We start from the raw sequence: 27165 nt of genomic DNA, 5'->3' as shown, positions 1-27165 counted from the left end.
CCCTAAACCTGCCCGTGTATAGGGGTGAAGACTGGGCGTGCGCGCCCTAAACCTGCCCGTGTGTAGGAGTGAAGACCGGGCGTGCGCGCCCTAAACCTGCCCGTGTATAGGGGTGAAGACCGGGCGTGTGCGCCCTAAACCTGTCTGTAATAGGGGGTGAAGACCGGGCGTGTGCGCCCTAAACCTGTCTGTAATAGGGGGTGAAGACCGGGCGTCTGCGCCCTAAACCTGTCTGTAATAGGGGTGAAGACTGGGCGTCTGCGCCCTAAACCTGCCTGCCCGTGTAATAGGGGTGAAGACCGGGCGTGTGCGCCCTAAACCTGCCCGTGTATAGGGGTGAAGACCGGGCGTGTGCGCCCTAAACCTGTCTGTGTAATAGGGGGTGAAGACCGGGCGTGTGTGCCCTAAACCTGCCTATAATAGGGGGTGAAGACCGGGCGTGTGTGCCCTAAACCTGCCTGTAATGGGTGAAGACCGGGCGTGTGTGCCCTAAACCTGCCTGTAATAGGGGTGAAGACCGGGCGTGTGCGCCCTAAACCTGCCCGTGTAATAGGGGTGAAGACCGGGCGTGTGCGCCCTAAACCTGTCTGTAATAGGGGTGAAGACCGGGCGTGTGCGCCCTAAACCTGTCTGTAATAGGGGTGAAGACCGGGCGTGTGCGCCCTTAACCTGTCTGTGTAATAGGGGTGAAGACCGGGCGTGTGCGCCCTAAACCTGCCCGTGTAATAGGGGTGAAGACCGGGCGTGTGCGCCCTAAACCTGTCTGTGTAATAGGGGTGAAGACCGGGCGTGCGGCCCTAAACCTGTCTGTGTAATAGGGGTGAAGACCGGGCGTGTGCGCCCTAAACCTGCCCGTGTAATAGGGGTGAAGACCGGGCGTGTGCGCCCTAAACCTGCCCGTGTAATAGGGGTGAAGACCGGGCGTGTGCGCCCTAAACCTGCCCGTGTAATAGGGGTGAAGACCGGGCGTGTGCGCCCTAAACCTGCCCGTGTAATAGGGGTGAAGACCGGGCGTGTGCGCCCTAAACCAGCCCGTGTAATAGGGGTGAAGACCGGGCGTGTGCGCCCTAAACCTGCCCGTGTAATAGGGGTGAAGACCGGGCGTGTGCGCCCTAAACCTGCCCGTGTAATAGGGGTGAAGACCGGGCGTGTGCGCCCTAAACCTGCCCGTGTAATAGGGGTGAAGACCGGGCGTGTGCGCCCTAAACCTGCCCGTGTAATAGGGGTGAAGACCGGGCGTGTGCGCCCTAAACCTGTCTCTGTAATAGGGGGTGAAGACCGGGCGTGTGCGCCCTAAACCTGCCCGTGTATAGGGGTGAAGACCGGGCGTGTGCGCCCTAAACCTGTCTGTGTAATAGGGGGTGAAGACCGGGCGTGTGCGCCCTAAACCTGCCCGTGTAATAGGGGTGAAGACCGGACGTGTGCGCCCTAAACCTGCCCGTGTAATAGGGGTGAAGACCGGGCGTGTGCGCCCTAAACCTGTCTGTGTAATAGGGGGTGAAGACCGGGCGTGTGCGCCCTAAACCTGTCTGTGTAATAGGGGGTGAAGACCGGGCGTGTGCGCTCTAAACCTGTCTGTAATAGGGGGTGAAGACCGGGCGTGTGCACTCTAAACCTGTCTGTAATAGGGGGTGAAGACCGGGCGTGTGCGCCCTAAACCTGTCTGTAATAGGGGGTGAAGACTGGGCGTGTGCGCCCTAAACCTGTCTGTAATAGGGGGTGAAGACCGGGCGTGTGCGCCCTAAACCTGTCTGTAATAGGGGGTGAAGACCGGGCGTGTGCGCCCTAAACCTGTCTGTAATAGGGGGTGAAGACCGGGCGTGTGCGCCCTAAACCTGTCTGTAATAGGGGGTGAAGACCGGGCGTGTGCGCCCTAAACCTGTCTGTAATAGGGGGTGAAGACCGGGCGTGTGCGCCCTAAACCTGTCTGTAATAGGGGGTGAAGACCGGGCGTGTGCGCCCTAAACCTGTCTGTAATAGGGGGTGAAGACCGGGCGTGTGCGCCCTAAACCTGTCTGTAATAGGGGGTGAAGACCGGGCGTGTGCACCCTAAACCTGTCTGTAATAGGGGGTGAAGACCGGGGTTATGTGCCCTAAACCTGCCTGTAATAGGGGTGAAGACCGGGCGTGTGCGCCCTAAACCTGTCCGTGTAATAGGGGTGAAGACCGGGCGTGTGCGCCCTAAACCTGTCTGTAATAGGGGTGAAGACCGGGCGTGTGCGCCCTAAACCTGCCTGTAATAGGGGGTGAAGACCGGGCGTGTGCGCCCTAAACCTGTCTGTAATAGGGGGTGAAGACCGGGCGTGTGCGCCCTGAACCTGTCTGTAATAGGGGGTGAAGACCGGGCGTGTGCGCCCTGAACCTGCCTGTAATAGCGGTGAAGACCGGGCGTGTGCGCCCTAAACCTGCCCGTGTAATGGGGGTTAAGACCGGGCGTGTGCGCCCTAAACCTGCCTGTGTAATAGGGGGTGAAGACCGGGCGTGTGCGCCCTAAACCTGCCCGTGTAATAGGGGGTGAAGACCGGGCGTGTGCGCCCTAAACCTGCCCGTGTAATAGGGGGTGAAGACCGGGCGTGTGCGCCCTAAACCTGTCTGTAATAGGGGTGAAGACCGGGCGTGTGCGCCCTAAACCTGTCTGTAATAGGGGGTGAAGACCGGGCGTGTGCGCCCTAAACCTGTCTGTAATAGGGGGTGAAGACCGGGCGTCTGCGCCCTAAACCTGTCTGTAATAGGGGTGAAGACTGGGCGTCTGCGCCCTAAACCTGCCTGCCCGTGTAATAGGGGTGAAGACCGGGCGTGTGCGCCCTAAACCTGCCCGTGTATAGGGGTGAAGACCGGGCGTGTGCGCCCTAAACCTGTCTGTGTAATAGGGGGTGAAGACCGGGCGTGTGTGCCCTAAACCTGCCTATAATAGGGGGTGAAGACCGGGCGTGTGTGCCCTAAACCTGCCTGTAATGGGTGAAGACCGGGCGTGTGTGCCCTAAACCTGCCTGTAATAGGGGTGAAGACCGGGCGTGTGCGCCCTAAACCTGCCCGTGCATAGGGGTGAAGACCGGGCGTGTGCGCCCTAAACCTGTCTGTAATAGGGGTGAAGACCGGGCGTGTGCGCCCTAAACCTGTCTGTAATAGGGGGTGAAGACCGGGCATGTGCGCCCTAAACCTGTCTGTGTAATAGGGGGTGAAGACCGGGCGTGTGCGCCCTAAACCTGTCTGTAATAGGGGGTGAAGACCGGGCGTGTGCGCCCTAAACCTGTCTGTAATAGGGGGTGAAGACCGGGCGTGTGCGCCCTAAACCTGTCTGTAATAGGGGGTGAAGACCGGGCGTGTGCGCCCTAAACCTGTCTGTAATAGGGGGTGAAGACCGGGCGTGTGCGCCCTAAACCTGTCTGTAATAGGGGGTGAAGACCGGGCGTGTGCGCCCTAAACCTGTCTGTAATAGGGGGTGAAGACCGGGCGTGTGCGCCCTAAACCTGTCTGTAATAGGGGGTGAAAACCGGGCGTGTCCGCCCTAAACCTGTCTGTAATAGGGGGTGAAGACCGGGCGTGTGCGCCCCCAACCTGCTTGTAATAGGGGTGAAGACTGGGCGTGTGCGCCCTAAACCTGCCCGTGTAATAGGGGGTGAAGACCGGGCGTGTGCGCCCTAAACCTGTCTGTAATAGGGGGTGAAGACCGGGCGTGTGCGCCCTAAACCTGTCTGTGTAATAGGGGGTGAAGACCGGGCGTGTGCGCCCTAAACCTGTCTGTGTAATAGGGGGTGAAGACCGGGCGTGTGCGCCCTAAACCTGCCCGTGTATAGAGGTGAAGACCGGGCGTGTGCGCCCTAAACCTGCTGTACCTAAGCTTATGTGTGTGCCTGCTGAGCTGGTGGGTGTACCCGGCAGGCTGATGGCGTTGCCTGGGTATCTAGTGCAGCGCCGGGATAACAATGTGCTGCTGGCGGCGCGGTGTACTCGCCCTCGCTGTCTGAATAATGCAGGTCATTATTACATCCTGCAGCCATGTAATATAATAGTCACAGCACGAAAAGACGAAGCACCACAATCGGGGAGCTTACCCTAAAATGCTGATTAGAGCCCTGTAGCAGCGGCTGATATCACATATGTGACGTAGGTTTTTTTTAATGCTGTTTGTGACTGATATCAGTGGCTCCTCCTATAACCCCCAGAGACATCATATATGTGATATCAGCCGCTCCTCCTATAACCCTCCAGTACTAATATAACCTCCAGACATCATATGTGATATCAGCCGCTCGTCTTATAACGCTCCATCTGTCACATGATATAAATGTGTCTCAAGAGTATAAGACGAGCGGCTGATATCGCATGTATAATGTCTGGAGGTTATACCATTGCTAGCAATTATTAGGAATTTATAAAGTACCAGTGTTTCTGGTTGCACATCCCACGCGCACAGCTCTGCTACGCGCACATCCCCTCCGCACAGCTCTGCTACATACATTCTTTGTACAATAGGGATGAGAAACAGCACAGCAGAATCCTGCACACACTGTTCTCCCCCTGGTCATGTGACTCATCACGGGTCCTGTAAGCACACGGCTGCTGTAGGTGTTCCTTAGTATTTCCCCCCTACAAACCCCCGTGGCTTCAGTTGCTATGGAATACTAATGAACAGCTAGCCGGACAGCAGCCGTGTGCGTTCAGGACCTGTGATGATGTCACCGTCATGTGATCACGTGTAACTCACGGACAAGTGGTCATTAGTAGTTTGATTGTAGTGTTCTAAGAGGAGCGGCTGATATCACATATATGATGTCTCTGGAGGGTATATGGGTGCTGGGGTCAGGTTCCACCTTGGGGACCCTCAGCCATGTTGACTGCTGTCTTGGCCCCCGCTGTAGCTGTTGTGTTGCCTCCAGACCTTGCTGTACAGAGTAGGATTCCTGCCGCCATTACGGCAAACCCCTCGAAGTCCAGCAAATGATGAACGCCGAATGTTGTGGATATAAACGTGGTCACAACAAGAGAAAACCGCGCGGTTATACGATAAAACTAGACGAGGGGCCGGAGACGCTGGAAGAAGGCGATGAGAGGATTACAGGCCGAGAGCCAAAGCGTGTCTTGCAGACCGCCATACGGAGCTATACATTTTTGCATCTGTGTCTTAAGCGCCCGCCGCCGCCTCTGGATTTGCTTTGTCTGGTATTCCGTTCTGTTGGGTAACCGGATGTAGACTTGTCCAATGCCAAATAAGGATGAAATGCTGGCGACATGCGGTGCAACAACACCTGTAACACGTGTGTATTACGCATCCGTGTAACAGACGTGTGAGGCTGGCCAAAGACTAAAGCTAGCCCAAGAGTCGCCATCACAAGTGACCCGGGTGTGTAGGGCAATGAGGAAACTTCTCCGTCCTGCGGCTTCAGGCAGTGCGGCCGCGCTTACACGGGCGGCTGCGCTATCTGGACCAATGTCATACTTGCAAACCTGCCATTTTTATGCAAGTCCAATGCGTATTGTGAGACCACCACATCCCACTTGCATCGCTGCACAAGCGAGGGCGATGCAGCTTCTCTGTTCCCAAAAAAATAGGATCTGCTCCTCTCAGCTATCCGCAGGTTAGGGGACAAAAGTCTAATTGGTGCAGGTTTGACTGCGGAGACCCCCGCCAATCCTGAAAACTGGGGTCCTGTGTCCCCCATCCTCACTGCAGGCTTGCTGCAACCCCCCCCTACAGTGAGCGAAAGATTGGTGTGGCACTACTCCATTCATTTTAATGGGACCGCCGGAGATGACTGAGCGCTTGTACTTCAGCCCCACTGAAATGCAAGGAGCGCCGCTGCACCATGAAAGCTGTCATCCCTGCACTGATGAGAAGAGTGAAGGCCCGCTTAGACACAGTGATAATCGCTGTGTAGCTGCGCTGACATCCCGCAGTATTCGTTACGCCGTCGCTGATTGTCGTCTGTCAGCGTGCTGCCGATCAGCCCTATCAGGGATACAGATGATACCTGATAACAGCGGGGTATGAAGAGCGCAGCGGTCCAGCTCTGTTCTCCATACCTGGCACGGAGCGCTCCGCTGTATGACACCCCGCTTGTCTTCTGCATGCTCCGCTGCCAGCGCATGCTGATCGATCATCTTGTGCTGTAAATAACCTGAGCGACATGTTTTGATCGATAATCGTTGTATCTAAATGGGCCTTAAGACCCAATAATTGTTTCCCTTATGTTGGGGCATCTGGCGTCCACCTCATGGGGTTTTTACCTTCCTCTGGATCAATATGGCCAGATTATAGGTTGGTATCACGGACTGCGCCTCTGTGTGCCAGCCTTGATTTGAAGGTATTGGGGTGCCAGAAATGAGAGAGATGTAGCATGAAGGATGATCTGCAGTTACTTGAGGCCGCTTCACCCCGTTCTTCCCCAGAACTACATCTACATGAAACAGAAGATGAACCTCCAAACGCCGTCAGCGGCCGGGCGTCCCCGCGTATGCCGTCAGCGGCCGGGCGTCCCCGCGTATGCCGTCAGCGGCCGGGCGTCCCCGCGTATGCCGTCAGCGGCCAGGCGTCCCCGCGTATGCCGTCAGCGGCCAGGCGTCCCCGCGTATGCCGTCAGCGGCCGGGCGTCCCCCGTATCCCGGCAGCGGCCGGACAGCCTCGTGTATCCCGGCAGCTACTTTACATTCTATGGACGGACTCGCCGCTTTCATCCTCCCGTCTGCAGCCGTTCTATTTTTAGTGGATGCAATTCCACAGTTGTCAGCTGGTAGAATGTAACATCCTCAGAGCTGTCGCTACTAATGGCTCTCGGACAGAAACATGTCAGTCCAGCTGTAATGACAGTCACAGACGCTGCATAGAGAGTGCTGCACTCCGCGAGCTGGACGACTTCCATCTGCCAAGTGCCAGCAGTGACGCTGAATCTACACAGTCACTCTCCAGGCTGACAGCTTCACTCCGACATGGGAGACATGAAAAGCCTTCACTGTTGTATGCAAGGACATGGCGGCGACCGCGCTGCAGCCTGATGACATCATAGGCTCTGATTACAGCCCTACCAGGGAAATTAACAGCAGATTCAAACAAAGTATTTGTCTGTACTGCGTCGGTGTCATCGTCCGCTCCTCCATGCAGCTTACATTTACAGACCAGCCAATGTACATACCAGGACCATATACATGTATGTAAGGATATGGAGGCTAAAGAGGCTAGATGGAGAAGATGCTACTCATTCATGTATCCTGTACTGCTCCTAAGTTACATCCAGTATTATACTCCAGAGCTGCACTCACTATTCTGCTGGTGGAGTCACTGTGTGCATACATTACTTATCCTGTACTGCTCCTGAGTTACATCCTGTATTATACTGCAGAGCAGCACTCACTATTCTGCTGGTGGAGTCACTGTGTACATACATTACTTATCCTGTACTAACCCTGAGTTACATCCTGTATTATACCCCAGAGCTGCACTCACTATTCTACTGGTGGAGTCACTGTGTACATACATTACTTATCCTGTACTGATCCTGAGTTACATCCTGTATTATACCCCAGAGCTGCACTCACTATTCTGCTGGTGGAGTCACTGTGTACATACATTACTTATCCTGTACTGCTCCTGAGTTACATCCTGTATTATACTCCAGAGCTGCACTCACTATTCTGCTGGTGGAGTCACTGTGTACATACATTACTTATCCTGTACTGATCCTGAGTTACATCCTGTATTATACTCCAGAGCTGCACTCACTATTCTGCTGGTGGAGTCACTGTATACATACATTACTTATCCTGTACTGATCCTGAGTTACATCCTGTATTATACCCCAGAGCTGCACTCACTATTCTGCTGGTGGAGTCACTGTGTACATACATTACTTATCCTGTACTGATTCTGAGTTACATCCTGTATTATACTCCAGAGCTGCACTCACTATTCTGCTGATGGAGTCACTGTGTACATACATTACTTATCCTGTACTGCTCCTGAGTTACATCCTGTATTATACTCCAGAGCTGTGCTCATTGTTCAGAAATGTCCCAGCTGTCCCTGCTTGTTGAGCACTTCTTGCTCCTCTATATAACATTACAGCTAGTTAGTCTCTTGCTCTTATTGGCTGCTATGGGGACACTTGTATCTGCTCCACAGTGACATCTGTTGGATGCAGCTAGAACAACACTATGGCTGTGATTTACTAGAGAGAGGTTCAATAGGTGGAAGGATTAATTATTGGAGCATCAGCAGATAATTAGATGTGTGGAGAGACGAGGCGGCTGCAGGGGAAGGGGGGGTAATAATTTGTGGTCATGTGACATATCTTATTTTCTGGGAAGGACATGGTGATGGAAGCCACTTCCACCTGCCTGATGTATGAGCCTTTTATGCATTTACAAGCCACCGATTGGGCCGGTCAGGATGTTGTAGCAGCGCGTGTCTATGGGACAATTGTCACCTTACACAAAGTTGAGGTCATGTGATCCCATAATACAGATCTCAATGTAACGCAATAGAAAGAAGACAACATGACAGCCCGAGTGAAGATCTGTGGAGCTCCAGCTGTATCAATAAATGACCCTATTATCCCGCTGTGTTAACGGTTTCTATGGCCGCCGCCTAGTAATTAGCTGCTCATTTTGCACTTTTCATCCTTTTTCCCAGCCCTTCTGAAGCTGCGCACCTGGTATCTGTCCGAGTGGTGGATCTCGTCGGTGGAGTGAGGCGAGGCGGTCGGCGATTCCCCTTCTCTCTTGATTGAAGCTGATAACAACACCGACTGCAGATGAGAGACAAGGGTGGGGAGGCGGATGAAAAGGTCAGATAGCAATTGCAAGAAATCGGAAAATTCCAAAGCTTTTATGTACTATTTTTGTGTGTGCCCTCCGCTCTATTGTGCCATCACACCTGCCAAAAGCAAAGCCTGTTTGATCATTTGTCAAAACTGAACATCTTTGTTAGCGCTGCCGGCGTCTCCCGGCTCAATAGGGTTGCAGGCAGCCAAGTGATCTTTCATGTAGCATACCCATAAAAAAGCATTGATCGCAAGTTTGAATGCTATTAACCGCTCCAGATTGGTGTAATTACAGGTCCCACACAGATTAAACTCTCCTCCCAGCCTTTTCCACAAGGTTTTAGCAGAACTGAAATAGAAGGTTTACAAAGTCCCGCGGCTGGCGGAGATAGAAAAAAACTAATGTTCAGCCCCCACATTGCAATATTGTTTGCTGAAAGTGCAATGCTATGTGTTCAGCATGGAGGCGGCCTGAGAAGAGCGCCGCAGCCATTTATTCAGCATTCTTCCCCAGCACCATGGAGATGACCTCTGGAAAAAACAGGGCTAAACTAATCCCGGAGATGTCAATCTGCAGCCCCGTCTGCATGTGCGCGCAGGTTACATTAATAAACTGTCTATTTCTAAATTGTGTGGAAAGCACTTCAGTTCTAAATATCCAGCTCGCATGTTAAGTATGGCGCGATGCATGCCAAGTCACACTCCCCTCAGACCAGCCCAGAAGAAAACACTCCACTTCGTTTGTGCTTTAGTCAGCGGATGAAATGCGTTATGCGGGAAGGACAAAACATCAGGCGTTAAAGGGGGATTAAACTCGGTGTTATTACTCTTTACATAATCCCTCCACACGAACATTTAAACCCATTTAATGCTTGTACAACATGCGCTTAAAGGGGTTGCCCAATGGTAAACTATTGATGGCCTCTCCATATGATAGGCCAACAATACTAAATCAGCAGGGGCCTGATGCCTGGGACCTCTACTGATCAGATGTTAGCCAAGCAGGTGCACTGAGCTGATGTGTGCAGAGAGCAGACAGCTACGTTCCCACTGCAGTGGCCAGCTTTGGTATTACAGGCCAAGTTTCCATTGAAGTGAATGGGAACTTTGTTTGCAATACCAAGCCTGACCACTGTAGTGTGAACAGAGCCATCTGCTTCCTGCAGTAATCAGCTCAGTGCACGGCCAACCAACCAAGAGTACAGCTGCTTGACAAGGCTTCCAGGTGACAGACCCACCAAATCTGCTATTGATAGTATAGCCTGCGGATACATAACCAGTAGCTTGTGACTGGACAAACCTGTTAAGTGTTTTCACCCACAAAGCCATCGCCATCTTGGAGGGTTTTACTGCATTTTGAGTTTTATCTCAGTAAAACGGGAGGGTTATTATTACTGTTGTAAAGTTAGACGGGATAAAATGAGAGCAGACAGACCAACACTGCGCCAAACTTACACCCGCGGCGCACACGGTCAGGTACATTCAGCCCATCTTACTACTTTACTGCGTCTCGGTTGCCTTATTTTACACCAGTATTTTGTTGAATAATCCTGATGGGTTTTTCCCTTTACTGCAGAACGGTCCGGTGAGGGGCATACAGAGTAACGGAATACATTCGCTGCACTTAGATGCCAGTAATGTGATACAATCTGAGGCAGAACTCCAGCACATTGGGCTCAGTAATTCAACGCCCAAATCCCCAGTGAATGAAAGGGCATGTTCAGGTTGGCGTCGGGCTCCATCGGGAGCCTGCAGCACAGTTACAGCATGAAATGTCAGGCAAAATAGTGCAACATTGCTGTGCTATTTAATCCTGGAAATGCTGCCGAGTTGGCCAGAAGCTGAGTGGACCCCATCAAAGTCAAGTGTCGGGGTTGTCCAGTTGTAAACTATGGCCTGATGCATTACTGCATTCAGCTAATTTCTGCAGGAAGCAGACAGCTCTGTTCCCACTGCAGTGGCCAGGCTTGATATTTCAGACATTGAAGTGAATGGGAACTTTGCCTGCAATACCAAGCCTGGCCAATGCAGTGGGAATGGAGCTATCTGCATTCTGCAGAAATTGGCTCAATACATGAGCAAACCAATCCTGAGAACAGCTGATTGGTGGGGATCCTGGATGGCAATCCCTTGTTCTACTATTGATTACCTCTCCTGTGGCTAGGCCTTCAATACCTTACAACTGGACAACCCATTTATATGCCAGAGACCCGATGCTTCCATTTTTCCCCTTGTTCAGCTCTTAAGATGGGGCCAAACAGCGGAAGACGAAGTGCAGTTGTGAAAATATCCATTCCTCTATTTCTTCATTATGTTGGCTTATGGTAAGGCCAAACGAGTAGTAATATGGCTGCCATTACTCTTCTAGCGGTTGTCGGCCTTCTTTATACAGTCTCCAATAACATGGCCAGTTCGGCAGTGACCCGTCACCCAGCTGTCTGTCTTGTAGAAGTTTGGGAAAGCTGTGTAGTAGCCCCTGTTAAGGCAGATGATCCAGTAGCATGGAGATGGTGGGATCACATGCCATATGGAAAACACGGCATTTAATTTGTGTCTTATATTAATGTAAGGAAATAAAGGAATAAATGTGTTTAAGCAAAAAAAGAAGAAAGGAAGAATTGGCAGTAAATCACGGCTCCCCTTCTGAGTCCCTCATTAAAAATGGCCTTTTGTAAGCTAAAATTATCATTGTAAGCAATAAGATCTTAAAAAAAGTAATTCACGGCTTTCTCACCCTTTAATATGATAGCCGCCATCGGCTAATTTTTCCCTTAATGGCAACACAGCTATAAATTTAGTATGAGCGGGGAACCTTCCTCACCTCCTCACTCCTTATCCTGGCAGCGATGTCTCTTCAGCTTCTATCAGTGAGAGCGGACAAGTGACACTCAGCGGTGCAAGCAGCCCGGATGTTCCCTAATATAAGGGATTATCGGCGGGGACACGGCTCCTCTCACTGATGGTAACTGCCGGCGCAAGAAACATTTCTGACTAACATCGTAAGGACAATGCATAAAACCTTCCTTCTAAATGTGTAAATTGTGTTGTGCACGTGATTTCCATCCTACCGAACATTACATCACAGATTTCATATTACTTTTTCATCTCTGATCAGCTTTCTCCTCTGCTCAGTCTCTGTCCCCCCTCCCATCATCAGTAATTTACTTTGTATGCTGCCCCCTATATACAAGAATATAACTACTATAATACTGCCTCCTATGTACAAGAATATAACTACTATAATACTGCCCCCTATGTACAAGAATATAACTACTATAATACTGCCCCCTATGTACAAGAATGTAACTACTATAATACTGCCTCCTATGTACAGGAATATAACTACTATAATACTGCCCTCTATGTACAAGAGTATAACTACTATAATACTGCCCCATATGTACAAGAATATAACTACTATAATACTGCCCCTATGTACAAGAATATAACTACTATAATACTGCCCCCTATGTACAAGAATATAACTACTATAATACTACCTCCTATGTACAAGAATATAACTACTATAATACTGCCCCATATGTACAAGAATATAACTACTATAATACTGCCCCTATGTACAAGAATATAACTACTATAATACTGCCCCCTATGTACAAGAATATAACTACTATAATACTGCCCCCTATGTACAAGAATATAACTACTATTATACTGCTCCCTATGTACAAGAATATAACTACTATAATACTGTCCCCGATGTACAAGAATACAACTACTATAATACTGCCCCCGTGTACAAGAATATAACTACTATAATACTGCCCCCTATGTACAAGAATATAACTACTATAATACTATCCCCTATGTACAAGAGTATAACCACTATAATACTGCCCCCTATGTACAAGAATATAACTACTATAATACTGTCCCCGATGTACAAGAATATAACTACTATAATACTGCCCCTATGTACAAGAATATAACTACTATAATACTGCCCTCTATGTACAAGAGTATAACTACTATAATACTGCCCCATATGTACAAGAATATAACTACTATAATACTGCCCCTATGTACAAGAATATAACTACTATAATACTGCCCCCTATGTACAAGAATATAACTACTATAATACTACCTCCTATGTACAAGAATATAACTACTATAATACTGCCCCATATGTACAAGAATATAACTACTATAATACTGCCCCTATGTACAAGAATATAACTACTATAATACTGCCCCCTATGTACAAGAATATAACTACTATAATACTGCCCCCTATGTACAAGAATATAACTACTATTATACTGCTCCCTATGTACAAGAATATAACTACTATAATACTGTCCCCGATGTACAAGAATACAACTACTATAATACTGCCCCCGTGTACAAGAATATAACTACTATAATACTGCCCCCTATGTACAAGAATATAACTACTATAATACTATCCCCTATGTACAAGAGTATAACCACTATAATACTGCCCCCTATGTACAAGAATATAACTACTATAATACTGTCCCCGATGTACAAGAATATAACTACTATAATACTACTCCCTATGTACAAGAATATAACTACTATAATACTGCCTCCTATGTACAAGAATATAACTACTATAATACTGCCTCCTATGGACAAGAATATAACTGCTATAATACTGCCCCGTATGTACAAGAATATAACTACTATAATACTGCCCCGTATGTACAAGAATATAACTACTATAATACTGCTCCTATGTACAAGAATATAACTACTATAATACTGCCCCCTATGTACAAGAATATAACTACTATAATACTGCCCCTATGTACAAGAATATAACTACTATAATACTGCTCCCTATGTACAAGAATATAACTACTATAATACTGCCCCCTATGTACAAGAATATAACTACTATAATACTGCTCCTATGTACAAGAATATAACTACTATAATACTGCCCCCTATGTACAAGAATATAACTACTATAATACTGCCTCTATGTACAAGAATATAACTACTATAATGCTGCCCCCTATGTACAAGAATATAACTACTATAATACTGCCCCCTATGTACAAGAATATAACTACTATAATACTGCCTCCTATGTACAAGAATATAACTACTATAATACTGCCCCCTATGTACAAGAATATAACTACTATAATACTGCCCCCTATGTACAAGAATATAACTACTATAATACTGCTCCTATGTACAAGAATATAACTACTATAATACAGCCCCCTATGTACAAGAATATAACTACTATAATACAGCCCCCTATGTACAAGAATATAACTACTATAATACAGCCCCCTATGTACAAGAATATAACTACTATAATGCTGCCCCCTATGTACAAGAATATAACTGCTATAATACTGCTCCTATGTACAAGAATATAACTACTATAATACTGCCCCCTATGTACAAGAATATAACTACTATAATACTGCCCCCTATGTACAAGAATATAACTACTATAATACTGCCTCTATGTACAAGAATATAACTACTATAATACTGCCCCCTATGTACAAGAATATAACTACTATAATACTGCTCCCTATGTACAAGAATATAACTACTATAATACTGCTCCTGTGTACAAGAATATAACTACTATAATACTGCCTCCTATGTACAAGAATATAACTACTATAATACTGGCCCCTATGTACAAGAATATAACTACTATAATACTGGCCCCTATGTACAAGAATATAACTACTATAATACTGCCCCCTATGTACAAGAATATAACTACTATAATACAGCCCCCTATGTACAAGAATATAACTACTATAATACAGCCCCCTATGTACAAGAATATAACTACTATAATGCTGCCCCCTATGTACAAGAATATAACTGCTATAATACTGCTCCTATGTACAAGAATATAACTACTATAATACTGCCCCCTATGTACAAGAATATAACTACTATAATACTGCCCCCTATGTACAAGAATATAACTACTATAATACTGCCTCTATGTACAAGAATATAACTACTATAATACTGCCCCCTATGTACAAGAATATAACTACTATAATACTGCTCCCTATGTACAAGAATATAACTACTATAATACTGCTCCTGTGTACAAGAATATAACTACTATAATACTGCCTCCTATGTACAAGAATATAACTACTATAATACTGGCCCCTATGTACAAGAATATAACTACTATAATACTGCCCCCTATGTACAAGAATATAACTACTATAATACTGCCCCCTATGTACAAGAATATAACTACTATAATACTGCCCCCTATGTACAAGAATATAACTACTATAATACTGCCCCCTATGTACAAGAATATAACTACTATAATACTGCCCCTATGTACAAGAATATAACTACTATAATACTGCTCCCCTATGTACAAGAATATAACTACTATAATACTGCCCCCTATGTACAAGAATATAACTACTATAATACTGCTCCCCTATGTACAAGAATATAACTACTATAATACTGCCCCCTATGTACAAGAATATAACTACTATAATACTGCCCCCCTATATACAAGAATATAACTACTATAATACTGCCTCCTATGTACAAGAATATAACTACTATAATACTGCCCCCTATGTACAAGAATATAACTACTATAATACTGCCTCTATGTACAAGAATATAACTACTATAATACTGCCCCCTATGTACAAGAATATAACTACTATAATACTGCTCCCTATGTACAAGAATATAACTACTATAATACTGCTCCTGTGTACAAGAATATAACTACTATAATACTGCCTCCTATGTACAAGAATATAACTACTATAATACTGGCCCCTATGTACAAGAATATAACTACTATAATACTGCCCCCTATGTACAAGAATATAACTACTATAATACTGCCCCCTATGTACAAGAATATAACTACTATAATACTGCCCCCTATGTACAAGAATATAACTACTATAATACTGCCCCCTATGTACAAGAATATAACTACTATAATACTGCCCCTATGTACAAGAATATAACTACTATAATACTGCTCCCCTATGTACAAGAATATAACTACTATAATACTGCCCCCTATGTACAAGAATATAACTACTATAATACTGCTCCCCTATGTACAAGAATATAACTACTATAATACTGCCCCCTATGTACAAGAATATAACTACTATAATACTGCCCCCCTATATACAAGAATATAACTACTATAATACTGCCTCCTATGTACAAGAATATAACTACTATAATACTGCCCCCTATGTACAAGAATATAACTACTATAATACTGCCTCCTATGTACAAGAATATAACTACTATAATACTGCCCCCTATGTACAAGAATATAACTACTATAATACTGCCTCCTATGTACAAGAATATAACTACTATAATACTGCTCCTATGTACAAGAATATAGCTACTATAATACTGCTCCCTATGTACAAGAATATAACTACTATAATACTGCCTCCTATGTACAAGAATATAACTACTATAATACTGCCCCCTATGTACCAGAATATGACTAGTACATGGTTTTTGCGCCCCCTGCGCTGGCTCTCTTTCGCTCTCGGTATACAGTGTCCCCGTTGCGCCTTCCCTGTTTTGATGCTCTGTAATTTGCAGTATGGTGATATGTAGGTTTCAGATAAGAGCCGGTCCGTCATTTTTGGCCATTAGGCAATGAGCTTTGGGTCCTGCTAGCTGCGGCGCAGTAAACGCCGATGGTTTGGCCATCCATCAGTGTCGCCTGTCAGTACCCTGTCCTTATACCTCGCTCAGCTTGTGTGTTTCCTGCAGCTTTAGCTCCTATCTCAATAGGTACTTATCACTTAGCACAGGCGTGATGCGCTGACATCCTGGCCACTCGCAGCGTCTGCAGTGATACGAATAGCTGTGATCATTAGATGGCAGCGCTGAGTGATAAGTGCTGGCGCCGACACAGATGGGGATTTATTTGCTTTCTATATATTTATTTAGCTTTCTCGTTTTTCTCCTACAATAACACGACGAGAATCCGATAGATGCCTGATGGTGAAATGACAGCGATCCCTCCCGGACGGCCCGCTGCCTCCATAACAGTACAATGTGCACGTGGCTGTAGATCCGCCGCCGCACCCACAGAATGGACGCTCCACCGGACCTTTCTGCCTTGGCAAATCTATTCTCGTTGTCTCTGTTTTGTTGGAAAGTCTGACAACCGATATGGCCCTCGTTACACCTGGTGGAGTTGGGTGAGGCAGCTAATGGTTACACCCCTCACCCCGCCCGATGGATCGCCTCACCTATAAGGAGCTGCTATACGGGTGCCACCATGTGCTTGGCAAGTCCTAGAAGATCTGGAGTCCCCGAGACCATCACCTCCAACACTGGCATCTAGGAGTTGCTGAATCTGAGCCCCGGCCTCCCGTTCCGCCCGCAACCACTTGGATTCGGGGTCCGTCGGTCCTCTGGCTGCCCCTGAGATGGTACTTGTGTTTGTTTTTCCTCTCCTGTCTTGTGACTCTATCAGCTCTTGGGGTGTCTTATACTTGCTACAATGTTTCACATTCTACGTCTTCCAGAAATGTTGTTGCAATTTATTTTTTCTTTTATCTCTGTTCTTTAGTCTGGACTAAAAGGTCGCGGTGTAGATTCCATTAGGTGTCGAAATGGTTCTGCAGGAGTATCGGCCCCTGCGGACAGGATGCTGTAGATTAGATGACACCGCTGACATGTTCTGACCAACTAACAGAAATTGCGCCAAATTCTGACTTCCCATCAGCACATAAATCTGGCTCCATCTGACCAGGAGATGTTTCTCCGCTGCTCAGTGATACACGTTTTGCGCTCTTTTGCCCGCTGGAGTCTTCCTGTTTCTCTTAGACACAATGGCGCTAGGACTGGTCGCCCGCTGTTATACCATCCGTGCGAAGGAACGGCAAGTTGTGCGTTCGGACACGTTAGTTGGAGCTCCAGCGTTGTATTCAGCTGACTGTGCAGCCTGTTGGTCAAAACGATTCCTGACATCCTCCTCCGACCCCTTTCAGTGATGAGTTGTTTCCGTCCAGAGGATCCCCTTTCGCTGGATGTTTTCCTCAATCGCGCCATTCTCAGTATACTCTCCACACCGTTACACTAGAACACCCCCCCCCCCCTCCCGCGGTTGGCAGTGAGCCCCCAGCTAGTCCAGCACCGATGACCGGCCTCGCTGTAAGTCGCTCCGATCGCTGGATCTTCCATCTAATGTGGATTCACACTGAAACGGATCCGCGGAAAACTTGTCACATGACAATACGCCACACGCTGGGGTCACGGGGAGAATTACCATACAGGGGAGCGCCAATCCTGAGAGGGCCGGGGCTCTGATTAAGGGTCCAGTCCGTGTATGAGTTTATTCGGTACTTCCTCCTCCGATTCATCTTCTGTTTTGTACCAAATGTGACCCGCCGATCCTGTCGAAAAGGACTTTTATTTCTTTAAATAAAGGATCTAGTTGGATTACAGAGGTTATTTGGTGGCATCCATCGGGTATGACGGTCACCAGCCCTGTGCTTTTCCTCTGCTCGCTCCCATCCAGCTTCTTAAAGAGCCAGTGTGCGCTCTCATCACTCATCCCCCTCCAATCAGGGTGGTTGCCTAAGCAATGTGGTCTCCTCTTGCCTTGTTCCTGTGTCCTGGCTTTGACCCTTGCCTGACTCTCCTGACTTCTATACTCCCTGACCTTGGCTTTTGTATATTGGACTTTGCTTTATCTGCTGCCTGCCATGACTCTCGCCCGTCTGTCCACTAGGCACCGGCTCAGACCTGCAGGTACCACGCGGCATCAGCAGCCACACAACCGTGCGGGTAATGGCCTGGGGACCCCCAGGAAAGCTGGCCTCCCACTTGGGGGAGTTCAGCATGGGTTCCCCAGGTGCTGCCACCTCAGGTAGCCCACAGCCCATGTGGATCCACATCCGCCTGTCTGACAATTGCGCAGCGTGCCTCACTTGTCACGCGGCTTTTCCCAGACTGCTAAACATGAAATCTACTTCTGCGGTGATACATGGCCGGCTCCCATGCTGGGCATTTGGCACTTGTAGCTGGACAGCAGCGGCTCTGTACGCCTCCGTATACCCTTCTGTCCGCCTCCGTATACCCTTCTGTCCGCCGCCATATACCCTTCTGTCCGCCTCCGTATACCCTTCTGTCCGCCGCCGTATACCCTTCTGTCCGCCGCCGTATACCCTTCTGTCCGCCGCCGTATACCCTTCTGTCCGCCGCCGTATACCCTTCTGTCCGCCGCCGTATACCCTTCTGTCCGCCGCCGTATACCCTTCTGTCCGCCGCCGTATACCCTTCTGCACGCCGCCGTATAGCCTTCTGCACGCCGCCGTATACCCTTCTGCACGCCGCCGTATAGCCTTCTGCACGCCGCCGTATAGCCTTCTGCACGCCGCCGTATACCCTTCTGCACGCCGCCGTATACCCTTCTGCACGCCGCCGTATACCCTTCTGCACGCCGCCGTATACCCTTCTGCACGCCGCCGTATACCCTTCTGCACGCCTCCGTATACCCTTCTGCACGCCTCCGTATACCCTTCTGCACGCCTCCGTATACCCTTCTGCACGCCTCCGTATACCCTTCTGCACGCCGCCGTATACCCTTCTGCACGCCGCCGTATACCCTTCTGCACGCCGCCGTATACCCTTCTGCACGCCGCCGTATACCCTTCTGCACGCCGCCGTATACCCTTCTGCACGCCTCCGTATACCCTTCTGCACGCCGCCGTATACCCTTCTGCTCGCCTCCGTATACCCTTCTGCACGCCTCCGTATACCCTTCTGTACGCCGCCGTATACCCTTCTGTTCGCCGCCGTATACCCTTCTGTACGCCTCCGTATACCCTTCTGTACGCCGCCGTATACCCTTCTGTTCGCCGCCGTATACCCTTTATTAGATTTCTTTCAGTGCTGTGTTTACTTAAAGAGGGATGAAGAGCGACATGGAGGCCGACAGGAAACATCAGAGGAGCTGAGAATAAAGCAGCTTGAAGCGACTTTAGAAAGAAAGGCTTTCCTCCATGTAAATAAGAAAGTTTGGAAATGGTTCAATACTGCGGTCTGGGGCTCTTCAAAGCCTCGTCTGCTGCCCAATGTAAGCGGCTGTCCGCGGGGATTCGCCCTTCATGATGCGTTCTTGAACCTAGCGCTCTGTAGAGCGGCGGCCGGCCTGTGCGGCTCACACATCGGCCCTATTTAATCCTCACTCACAGAACAGATGAGGCTGTTTGTCAACTAAACTGCCCCCCCGCTGGGCTGTGGCCCCGTGTGGAGCGCCGGCCGCTTCCATCCTTGTGTTCTTCCACCAGCTGAGCGGATTCTTCAGGCCTCCACTGCAGAAGCTCTTTCATTCCTAAATGGCACTGCAGATCTGTTCCGCTTCTATGGCGTTCCGCGTGCGGTATGTGTTAGTAATATTTTAATAAACTGGCCGTCTCTGGACACGGCGATACCCAATGATTACGGACTTTACATTTAAAACCTACTTTCTTTAATAATAAAAAAAATCTTAATTTTACTTTATTCCTTTTTTTTTTGCCACCACAGGGGACTTGAACTTGTGATTGATCACTTCTACATTACAATGCAGTACTACAATGCAAGTATTGCATTATACTGTATTTTACAGCGGCACAACTCAATGATTCCTGGCAGCCCTGGCAGAGTGCTCTCAGCTGACGACCCCCTGTGATGTCATCGTGGACATGTGAGCGCCCACTGGGACATTTAAATTCTACTCCGATTTCCCCGCCGCCCTCGCGCTCCTCCACTCTTATTTATTTTGGGTGGGAAAATACCCGTCAGGATGATTTTCTTAGTAATTTATTTACAATTTCCAACCCGGTGTCGTCCCACATGAAGGTCTCCTTGCATCGCAGCGGAGTCTGACGCGGGCCGGCAGAGGTGTCTGACGGTATGCAGGACGGCGCTCCCATCAAAGGTTAAACATCGGAGATCGGCTGTGGACGGCGGTCGACCCCGCTGCGTATGGAGCAGGCCCACGTCATATACTGGCATCGGACGGCACACGTCTGGAGGGGATTAAGGCCGGGGATCCCTCTTTGGCATCTCCTTTTACTTGAATACATGTATTTGGGGCTGTAAATCCTTTTTGCAGAGTTTGGCTTCTACATGACTGCAGGTTCCTCGCTGCCCTCAGCCGGACGGCTCGCTCTCCTCCATGCAGGGATCCGTACTGATTCATGACTAGATCCCAGGTTCTCTGGTCAGAGGCATGCTGCAGCTCGCTGTATACAGTGATCTATAGAAGCTGCAGGAGACAAACTGCGCAAAACTGCTCCTTAAACCCAACTGCAAAAAACATTTCAGTGCAGCATGCATGTATCTAAGTAACATCGCCCCATGGTGCCCTCGCCCTTCAGGTGGCAGGACTAACGATAGACCCTTGAGAATCATCATTAACGTTGGATACACTGGTGCTTGATGCCTTTGTTGGGGGGGCGGAGCCAAACGTGGCTTCTGGCAGGAAAAGTAGTAGAAGTGGAAGTCCAAGGCACCTTCAGACGGGTTATATCCGCTGCGTAACGTCCGCATTATTTCCGTACCAGATGTAAAGAATCCCTTCATTGCGGCAGCGAATGTCCAGCTTTTATGAAATGCTGCCGATTCTGATTTCTGTCTATTTATGCTGCGGCATTCACGCCTTGAAATAGAAGAGCTGCGCTCCGCAACGGCAGCCATGGCCAAATCTGTTCCATTTAGGTGCAGTTTTGGCCACCGTGAAAGTCTAGCGCAATTGTTGTGGGTATTCCGTTGCTGAATGCCCGCAGCGATCTCATCCCGTGAGCAGTTGGCCTAAACGTGGCCCCGGCCGGCGATGGCTTCCTTACACTTCCTATTCTTGTTGAATCCACGTCTGGCGTGGAAAAGCTGCGCGTGCGGTTTACGTACGGTGCCCGGCGTGCGGTTTACGTATGGTGCCCCGCGGCCACCCTGCATGTGCGGTTTACGTACAGTGCCCGGCGCGTGGTTTACGTATGGTGCCCGGCGTGCGGTTTACGTACGGTGCCCGGCGAGCGGTTTACGTACGGTGCCTGGCGTCCATCCCGCGCGTGCGGTTTATGTACAGTGTCCGGCGTGCGGTTTACGTACGGTGCCCCGCGGCCACCCCGCGCGCGCGGTTTACGTACAGTGCCCCGCGGCCACCCCGCGCGCGGTTTACGTACGGTGCCGCGCGCGGTTTACGTACGGTGCCCGTTCTACATGACCGCCTCCTACATGATTCTTCAGAATCTTTTATTTTATACCATGACCCCTGCGTCGCTTCTTCCAAGATGGCCGCCGCTGCCTTTTAGATCCCAGATCTTGTCCTCGTGTCTCAGACCGTTATCTTCCTCCTCATCTGAGCAGTCAGAAGGGGCAATATCCTGTGAAATTGCGCTAAAAGTAAATTAGACTTCACACTATCTTAATCCTTTCTGCTCGCGCGCCGGATCCGCTTAGTGATAGGAATCAAATGCTTCTTGCTGTAATGGGGGCCGGAGATACGGATCGCCAGGATTAACCCCTGATAAGCCAGAAATAAAACTGACCTGTCAACCAATAATCCAAAAATGATGCCGGGCCGCGTCCGTGCGTGCGCCTCAGAAGAGACGTTCTCGTTAATATATGGGCTGCAGCGCTGTGTGCGGCGGGCGCAATGTGGGGCTCATCCTACACTTCTACATGTTACACTCACCTTTGGCGTTCCCGGCGTCATGGCGTCCTTCTGAATGGAGGTCTTACTGCTGATAAAGAGAAGAGAGAAACAAGTCAGTAAGTGCAGCGATCTGGCGGTAGAGGAATCCCCAACGCCGCGCTGTGTCCCCGGCAGCGCCCGCCCGCTGGTATCGATGGGCGGGATGAGGTGATTTCTACGGACGGATCATTTTGCACCTTTTCCTCCCTCATTTCTACTGGTGTCTCATTCACACGGGCGGCTTTGTTCTGCGTCATCCTGTTTAAGTGACGGAGTATTCATGACGCTTTTATTTGTTTAGTTTATTGTAGTCGGCTCTATGGGGGCGCAGACCGTGAAAACACAGGCGGCGGGAAACGCGGCAGACTGCGGGGGAAGAGGGACGTCCGCTGCGTCTTGGTTGTGGAGGGTTTTTTGCGTACGTGGAAAACGCAGTGAATACAGATGTAAAACGTATATAACGAGTGCGAACGGAAGAGCGTCTACAGCGAGAGCGCTGCGCGGGTCACCGGCCAAGACTGCGGACATGTTCCATGAACAGGCTGATCCCCGTGCAATATAACTAACCGCCATCTACTCCTCTCTCCGCCGCCGTCCCGTCTGCCTTATGGGACGTCACAGCGATTGAGCGCTGAGTTTTGTCGCTGCCTGTGACATCCCATAAACTGGCTGGGGCAGTCCGTAAAGATGACGTCAGAGGAGACCGGCAGCAGCGCAGGACACACCGGGCAGCCGGGACTACATGCCAGTTTACTGCATGGGAAACAGACTTTTAATGGAGAAATATAACTCAGCCGCCCCTTTAAGAACACGGAGAGGTGGTCATGGGAAAATAACTGCCCCTTCCAGCACACGGAGGCTCCCCGAGGAGAACCAAGAACCTTGGACTGATTCATGCCCACCCCGGTCACTGATACAAGACGTCTGACCGCTGGGACTCCCAACACTGGCGCACCGCGGATGGAAAGATGGTGCTCGACTCTCATCTCCGGGAAGGACACTTGGCGTACGTTCACACATAGGGAAATGCTCCGGCTGCAAAAACCAAAGCACGTCCGCAGCGCTGGAGCCGATTGGCTGTGGAACTGCAGCCCCTGCGCTCCCCTCACTAGCGGGTAACGGGGTCCGCTGCCGGGGGGCGGTGCTGATCCCCTCGATCACCCATAGAAATAAATGGGGACATACCAGCGCTCCACTGACACGGGGCATTGTGATGAGTGGGGTGCCAGTGGTGGTCAGCCAACCACTGTGTATAGGGGAACCCCAACTCTGACCTGAGGGCTGATGTTAGATTTCAACAGGGCCGACCCCTCTGTCACCAATGGAGCAAAGTCGGGGACAAAGCAAGATAATTTGGAAGGAGCTGTGATAATCTACAGGAGGGTTGGCGCCCCCGCGGGGGGCGCTGTTTGCGTGTGGATTCCCCGCCGGGGGCGCTGTTTGCGGGCGGATTCCCCGCGGGGCGCTGTTTGCGGGCGTCTTCCCCGCGGGGCGCTGTTTGCGTGTGGATTCCCCGCGGGGCGCTGTTTGCGGGCGTCTTCCCCGCGTTGATTTCATGCTAGACACGTCCGTATTGAGCGCATTCACATTTACGTGATCTCGCGGACTTTAAAGGGATTGCACTAGAATTTCAAGTTCTCCGGTCACCGGATAGGGCGTAACTTGCTAATTAGTGGGGTCTCACCTCTGGGACCCCACCAATCTCATGTCCCCCGGTCAGCTCTCCATTCATTTCAGTGGGCTGACAGAAATCCCCGCGGCACGCCGATATGTCTGACTGCCCCGTGAAAGTAGCGCTAATTCCGTCTCCTCCTCGCTGCGGGGGACGTGATGGACAAGGGACCCCTATTTTTGAGATTGGCGGGGGTCTGGGCAGTGAGACTCCCCTGACATTCCGGTACAAGCGCTAATCCTAATACGGACCAACAACATTATAGAATGTCATAAACACGTCTGAGCCCCAATGAGCCCGCGTGGAGGCGGAGCCGTGACATCATAGCGGCCTCCCCCGCCAGCAGCGCCATGCTCTCGCCGGGTCCATTAGTGACGGCCCCAAACAGGTCGGCGCTGTCATTTTTTTGCTTATTAAAGTAATCTTTCTGATGTAAATTCGCGGTCTAACGCGCGGCGAACAGCGGCGGAAATAAATTATGTTTGCCTGATTCAATTTGTCAGGTCACAAAGCACCTGGAGCTCGGCGGCTCCTCCGTGTGGCGGGTGGGAGCCCCGGGTCCGACACATGTTCCTTGTAGCCCCCCGGCGCCGATGCAAGAGGGGGGCCTATTTAATAAGAGGATTTGTATGCGAGCGGCGGCCAGGGATGAGCAGGCAGCGCGCAGCACGCCACCTATGAAATCAGATGGCGGTATTAATATCCACACGCCGCACCAACACAAATACATTTTTATGAGAGTTTTTAGGCGCGCGGCGCCCGATGTGACAGAGGAGACAATGTCGCTGTCATGTTCACTTTGCGGAGGGCGCTCTTCTGGCGGATTATGAACGGGGGGAGGGGGAGAAATTGAATTTGGTTCTCTTTAATGCTCATTGATTTAGCAGATGGCTGGGTGCACCGAGATGAGAAGTGGAAGGGGGGCTCGTGCAGAAGCAACAAGCCCCCCGCCGCCAGGTCTGCCAGAAACACACGGAGAAACGCTGTAAAACCGCGTGCAGTGAAGTCTACGCCTACAGCCCTGAAATCGCACGTGCGCGCGGGTATTTACCCGTCTTTTATAGGAGATCCATACGTTTTCACTGTAAACTTTTTTTTTTCTTCTAATTAATAAAGTTTTATAATCCCAACGCATTTATACCTCAATCAGAAAAACCGCGTCTGCTGAGCGCGTGCTAACGTACCGCAATATGTAAAACAGTCAAGTCACGAGTCAGAACTGTGCTCTAATGGAGCAGCGCTGCAGTGTAAAGCACGGAGGAGGGAGAGGGCAGCAGCCTGAACCTCTGATGGATTTTAGACTACTTCAAATTGCAATAGAGAATGCAGCTGAGCTGGAGCCACCGATTACAGCGTGTCCTAATAGAGCAGAGCTGCAGTGTAAAGCACTGACAGGAGGCAGACTCCACTAGTCCAAGTAATGGGGGAGTGACAGGAGGTGGGTGTCAGACTACCCTGGACCCCAGCAGATGATGCAGCTGAGCTGGAGCCACCGATTACAGCGTGTCCTAATAGAGCAGAGCTGCAGTGTAAAGCACTGACAGGAGGCAGACTCCACTAGACCAAGTAATGGGGGAGTGACAGGAGGTGGGTGTCAGACTACCCTGGACCCCAGCAGATGATGCAGCTGTGCTGGAGTCACTGGTCCCGGCCGCGTGCCAACAGAACTGCAGTCTAGGCGCTCGTGATTCTGAGCGCCGGCGATGCTTCCTCTTGCTTCACCGCCTCTTGTGACTTTATTGTGCGCTTTTCTCGCGATTGACGATGGGACGTTTTAATGTTAAAGATGCATCGCACGGAAATCGTCAGTTTGTGATGCGCTAAAAAGGAGGATTCATAGGGAAACGAGCAAAACGCAGAAAGCCGGCGCACCGCGAATGGGAAGAAACCACTGACAATGATGGCTTCCAGAATGCCCTGTGTATTCTATAAGTGCCCCAGCCTGAGGAGGGCGATAGACGATCGGGCGCTGCGGTAACACCATGTAGGTTTGTAGCCGGTAGGTCTCCCATCTACAGGGTCACCTGGTCGGCAATCACCCTCCCCTCGCTGTGGGATTTTACCGCCCGTGTGAAGGAGCCCTGCAGCAGGGCAAAGGGGCGGGCAGCAGCCTGACGAGACGAGGGCCACTTCGGACTCCACTGGACAATGTCATAGATGTCCCAACACACCTGCAGTGTAAAGCATGAGGGAACAGCTAAGCAGCAGCGGTCTGATGAGACGGAGGGGATTGCAGTAGGTCAGAGCAGTGGGGGTGGAAATATCTGTATGCTGCGGACATCCTGCAGGAGGCGCCCTTTTTCTGGTGGGCTGCTTTTAGTCGCACCTGCATTTTTTTATTTAGTGCTTTCCCCCATACAATACGAAAGCCAATGGCGGAACGGGAGAAGAATGCCGCTGTGCCAAAAACACTGCGAAAATCAGTAGAAAGGCCTAAAACCCCCCGTGTGTCGGGCAGTTATCTTTTACATCCAGACGGGTTGCTGTAGGACAGAAATCACATCCCTTTAAGGCCGGCATCACACGGGCGTGTTGGCAACAATAGCAGAGAACAGAACCCATTGACTGTAAGGGGTTTGTCACGCACATTATGGTCAGACTTCACCTTCCTGCGCCCATGCACGCTCCGAATCCCCAGAGCAGAAAATGTGCGCAATACTCTAGGAAACGCGTGAGACACGGCGGAACTGCCCAGCAAAAAGAACACCCCTGGACCTCATTACACCAATCATGGCGGGGAGCATCGCTGCGCATATTTGGCACGTGCCCCCCCCCCCCCCCCCCCCCCCCGGCTGACATGCCCAGTTTCACTCGTTTTGTCCAACCAGACGACCGTCAGAAGCTTCTCTTGGCCCGGACTTGTTAGCGCATCCCTGCTGTCAATCTCCTGACGCCGCAGCTTCGTCAAACAACCCAGAGGAATCCCATCCAAAGTACTAAACCCTTCAGCCAAACGCAGGAGCGGCATCGGAGCTGCCGGAAGAGAACGGCTCCTGGCGCCGGCGCTAAATCTAATTATGACAATGATGTCAAGTATT

At 49.8% G+C, this 27165-nt stretch overlaps 1 protein-coding gene across 4 annotated transcripts in view; it reads right to left on the bottom strand.

Moving 5' to 3' along the window:
* Positions 1-27165, bottom strand: part of RNF220 (ring finger protein 220) — a 235369-nt gene that overhangs the window by 48704 nt on the left and 159500 nt on the right. For 2 of the 4 annotated variants that reach the window (XM_066597999.1, XM_066597997.1), the window contains exons 4-5: positions 22456-22504; positions 8646-8741 (exon numbers count right to left, since the gene is read on the bottom strand). In XM_066597999.1, coding sequence (XP_066454096.1) covers positions 8646-8741; positions 22456-22504 — 145 coding nt within the window. The remainder of the gene's footprint in view (positions 1-8645; positions 8742-22455; positions 22505-27165) is intronic. The other 2 variants (XM_066598000.1, XM_066597998.1) reach the window with 1 other exon arrangement.

Source organism: Eleutherodactylus coqui, chromosome 3 (genome assembly GCF_035609145.1).
Source record: "Eleutherodactylus coqui strain aEleCoq1 chromosome 3, aEleCoq1.hap1, whole genome shotgun sequence".
Classification (NCBI taxonomy): Eukaryota; Metazoa; Chordata; class Amphibia; order Anura; family Eleutherodactylidae; genus Eleutherodactylus; species Eleutherodactylus coqui.
Note: the sequence above shows the minus strand (reverse complement) of the source record. Positions and strands in the feature narration are given on the sequence as shown.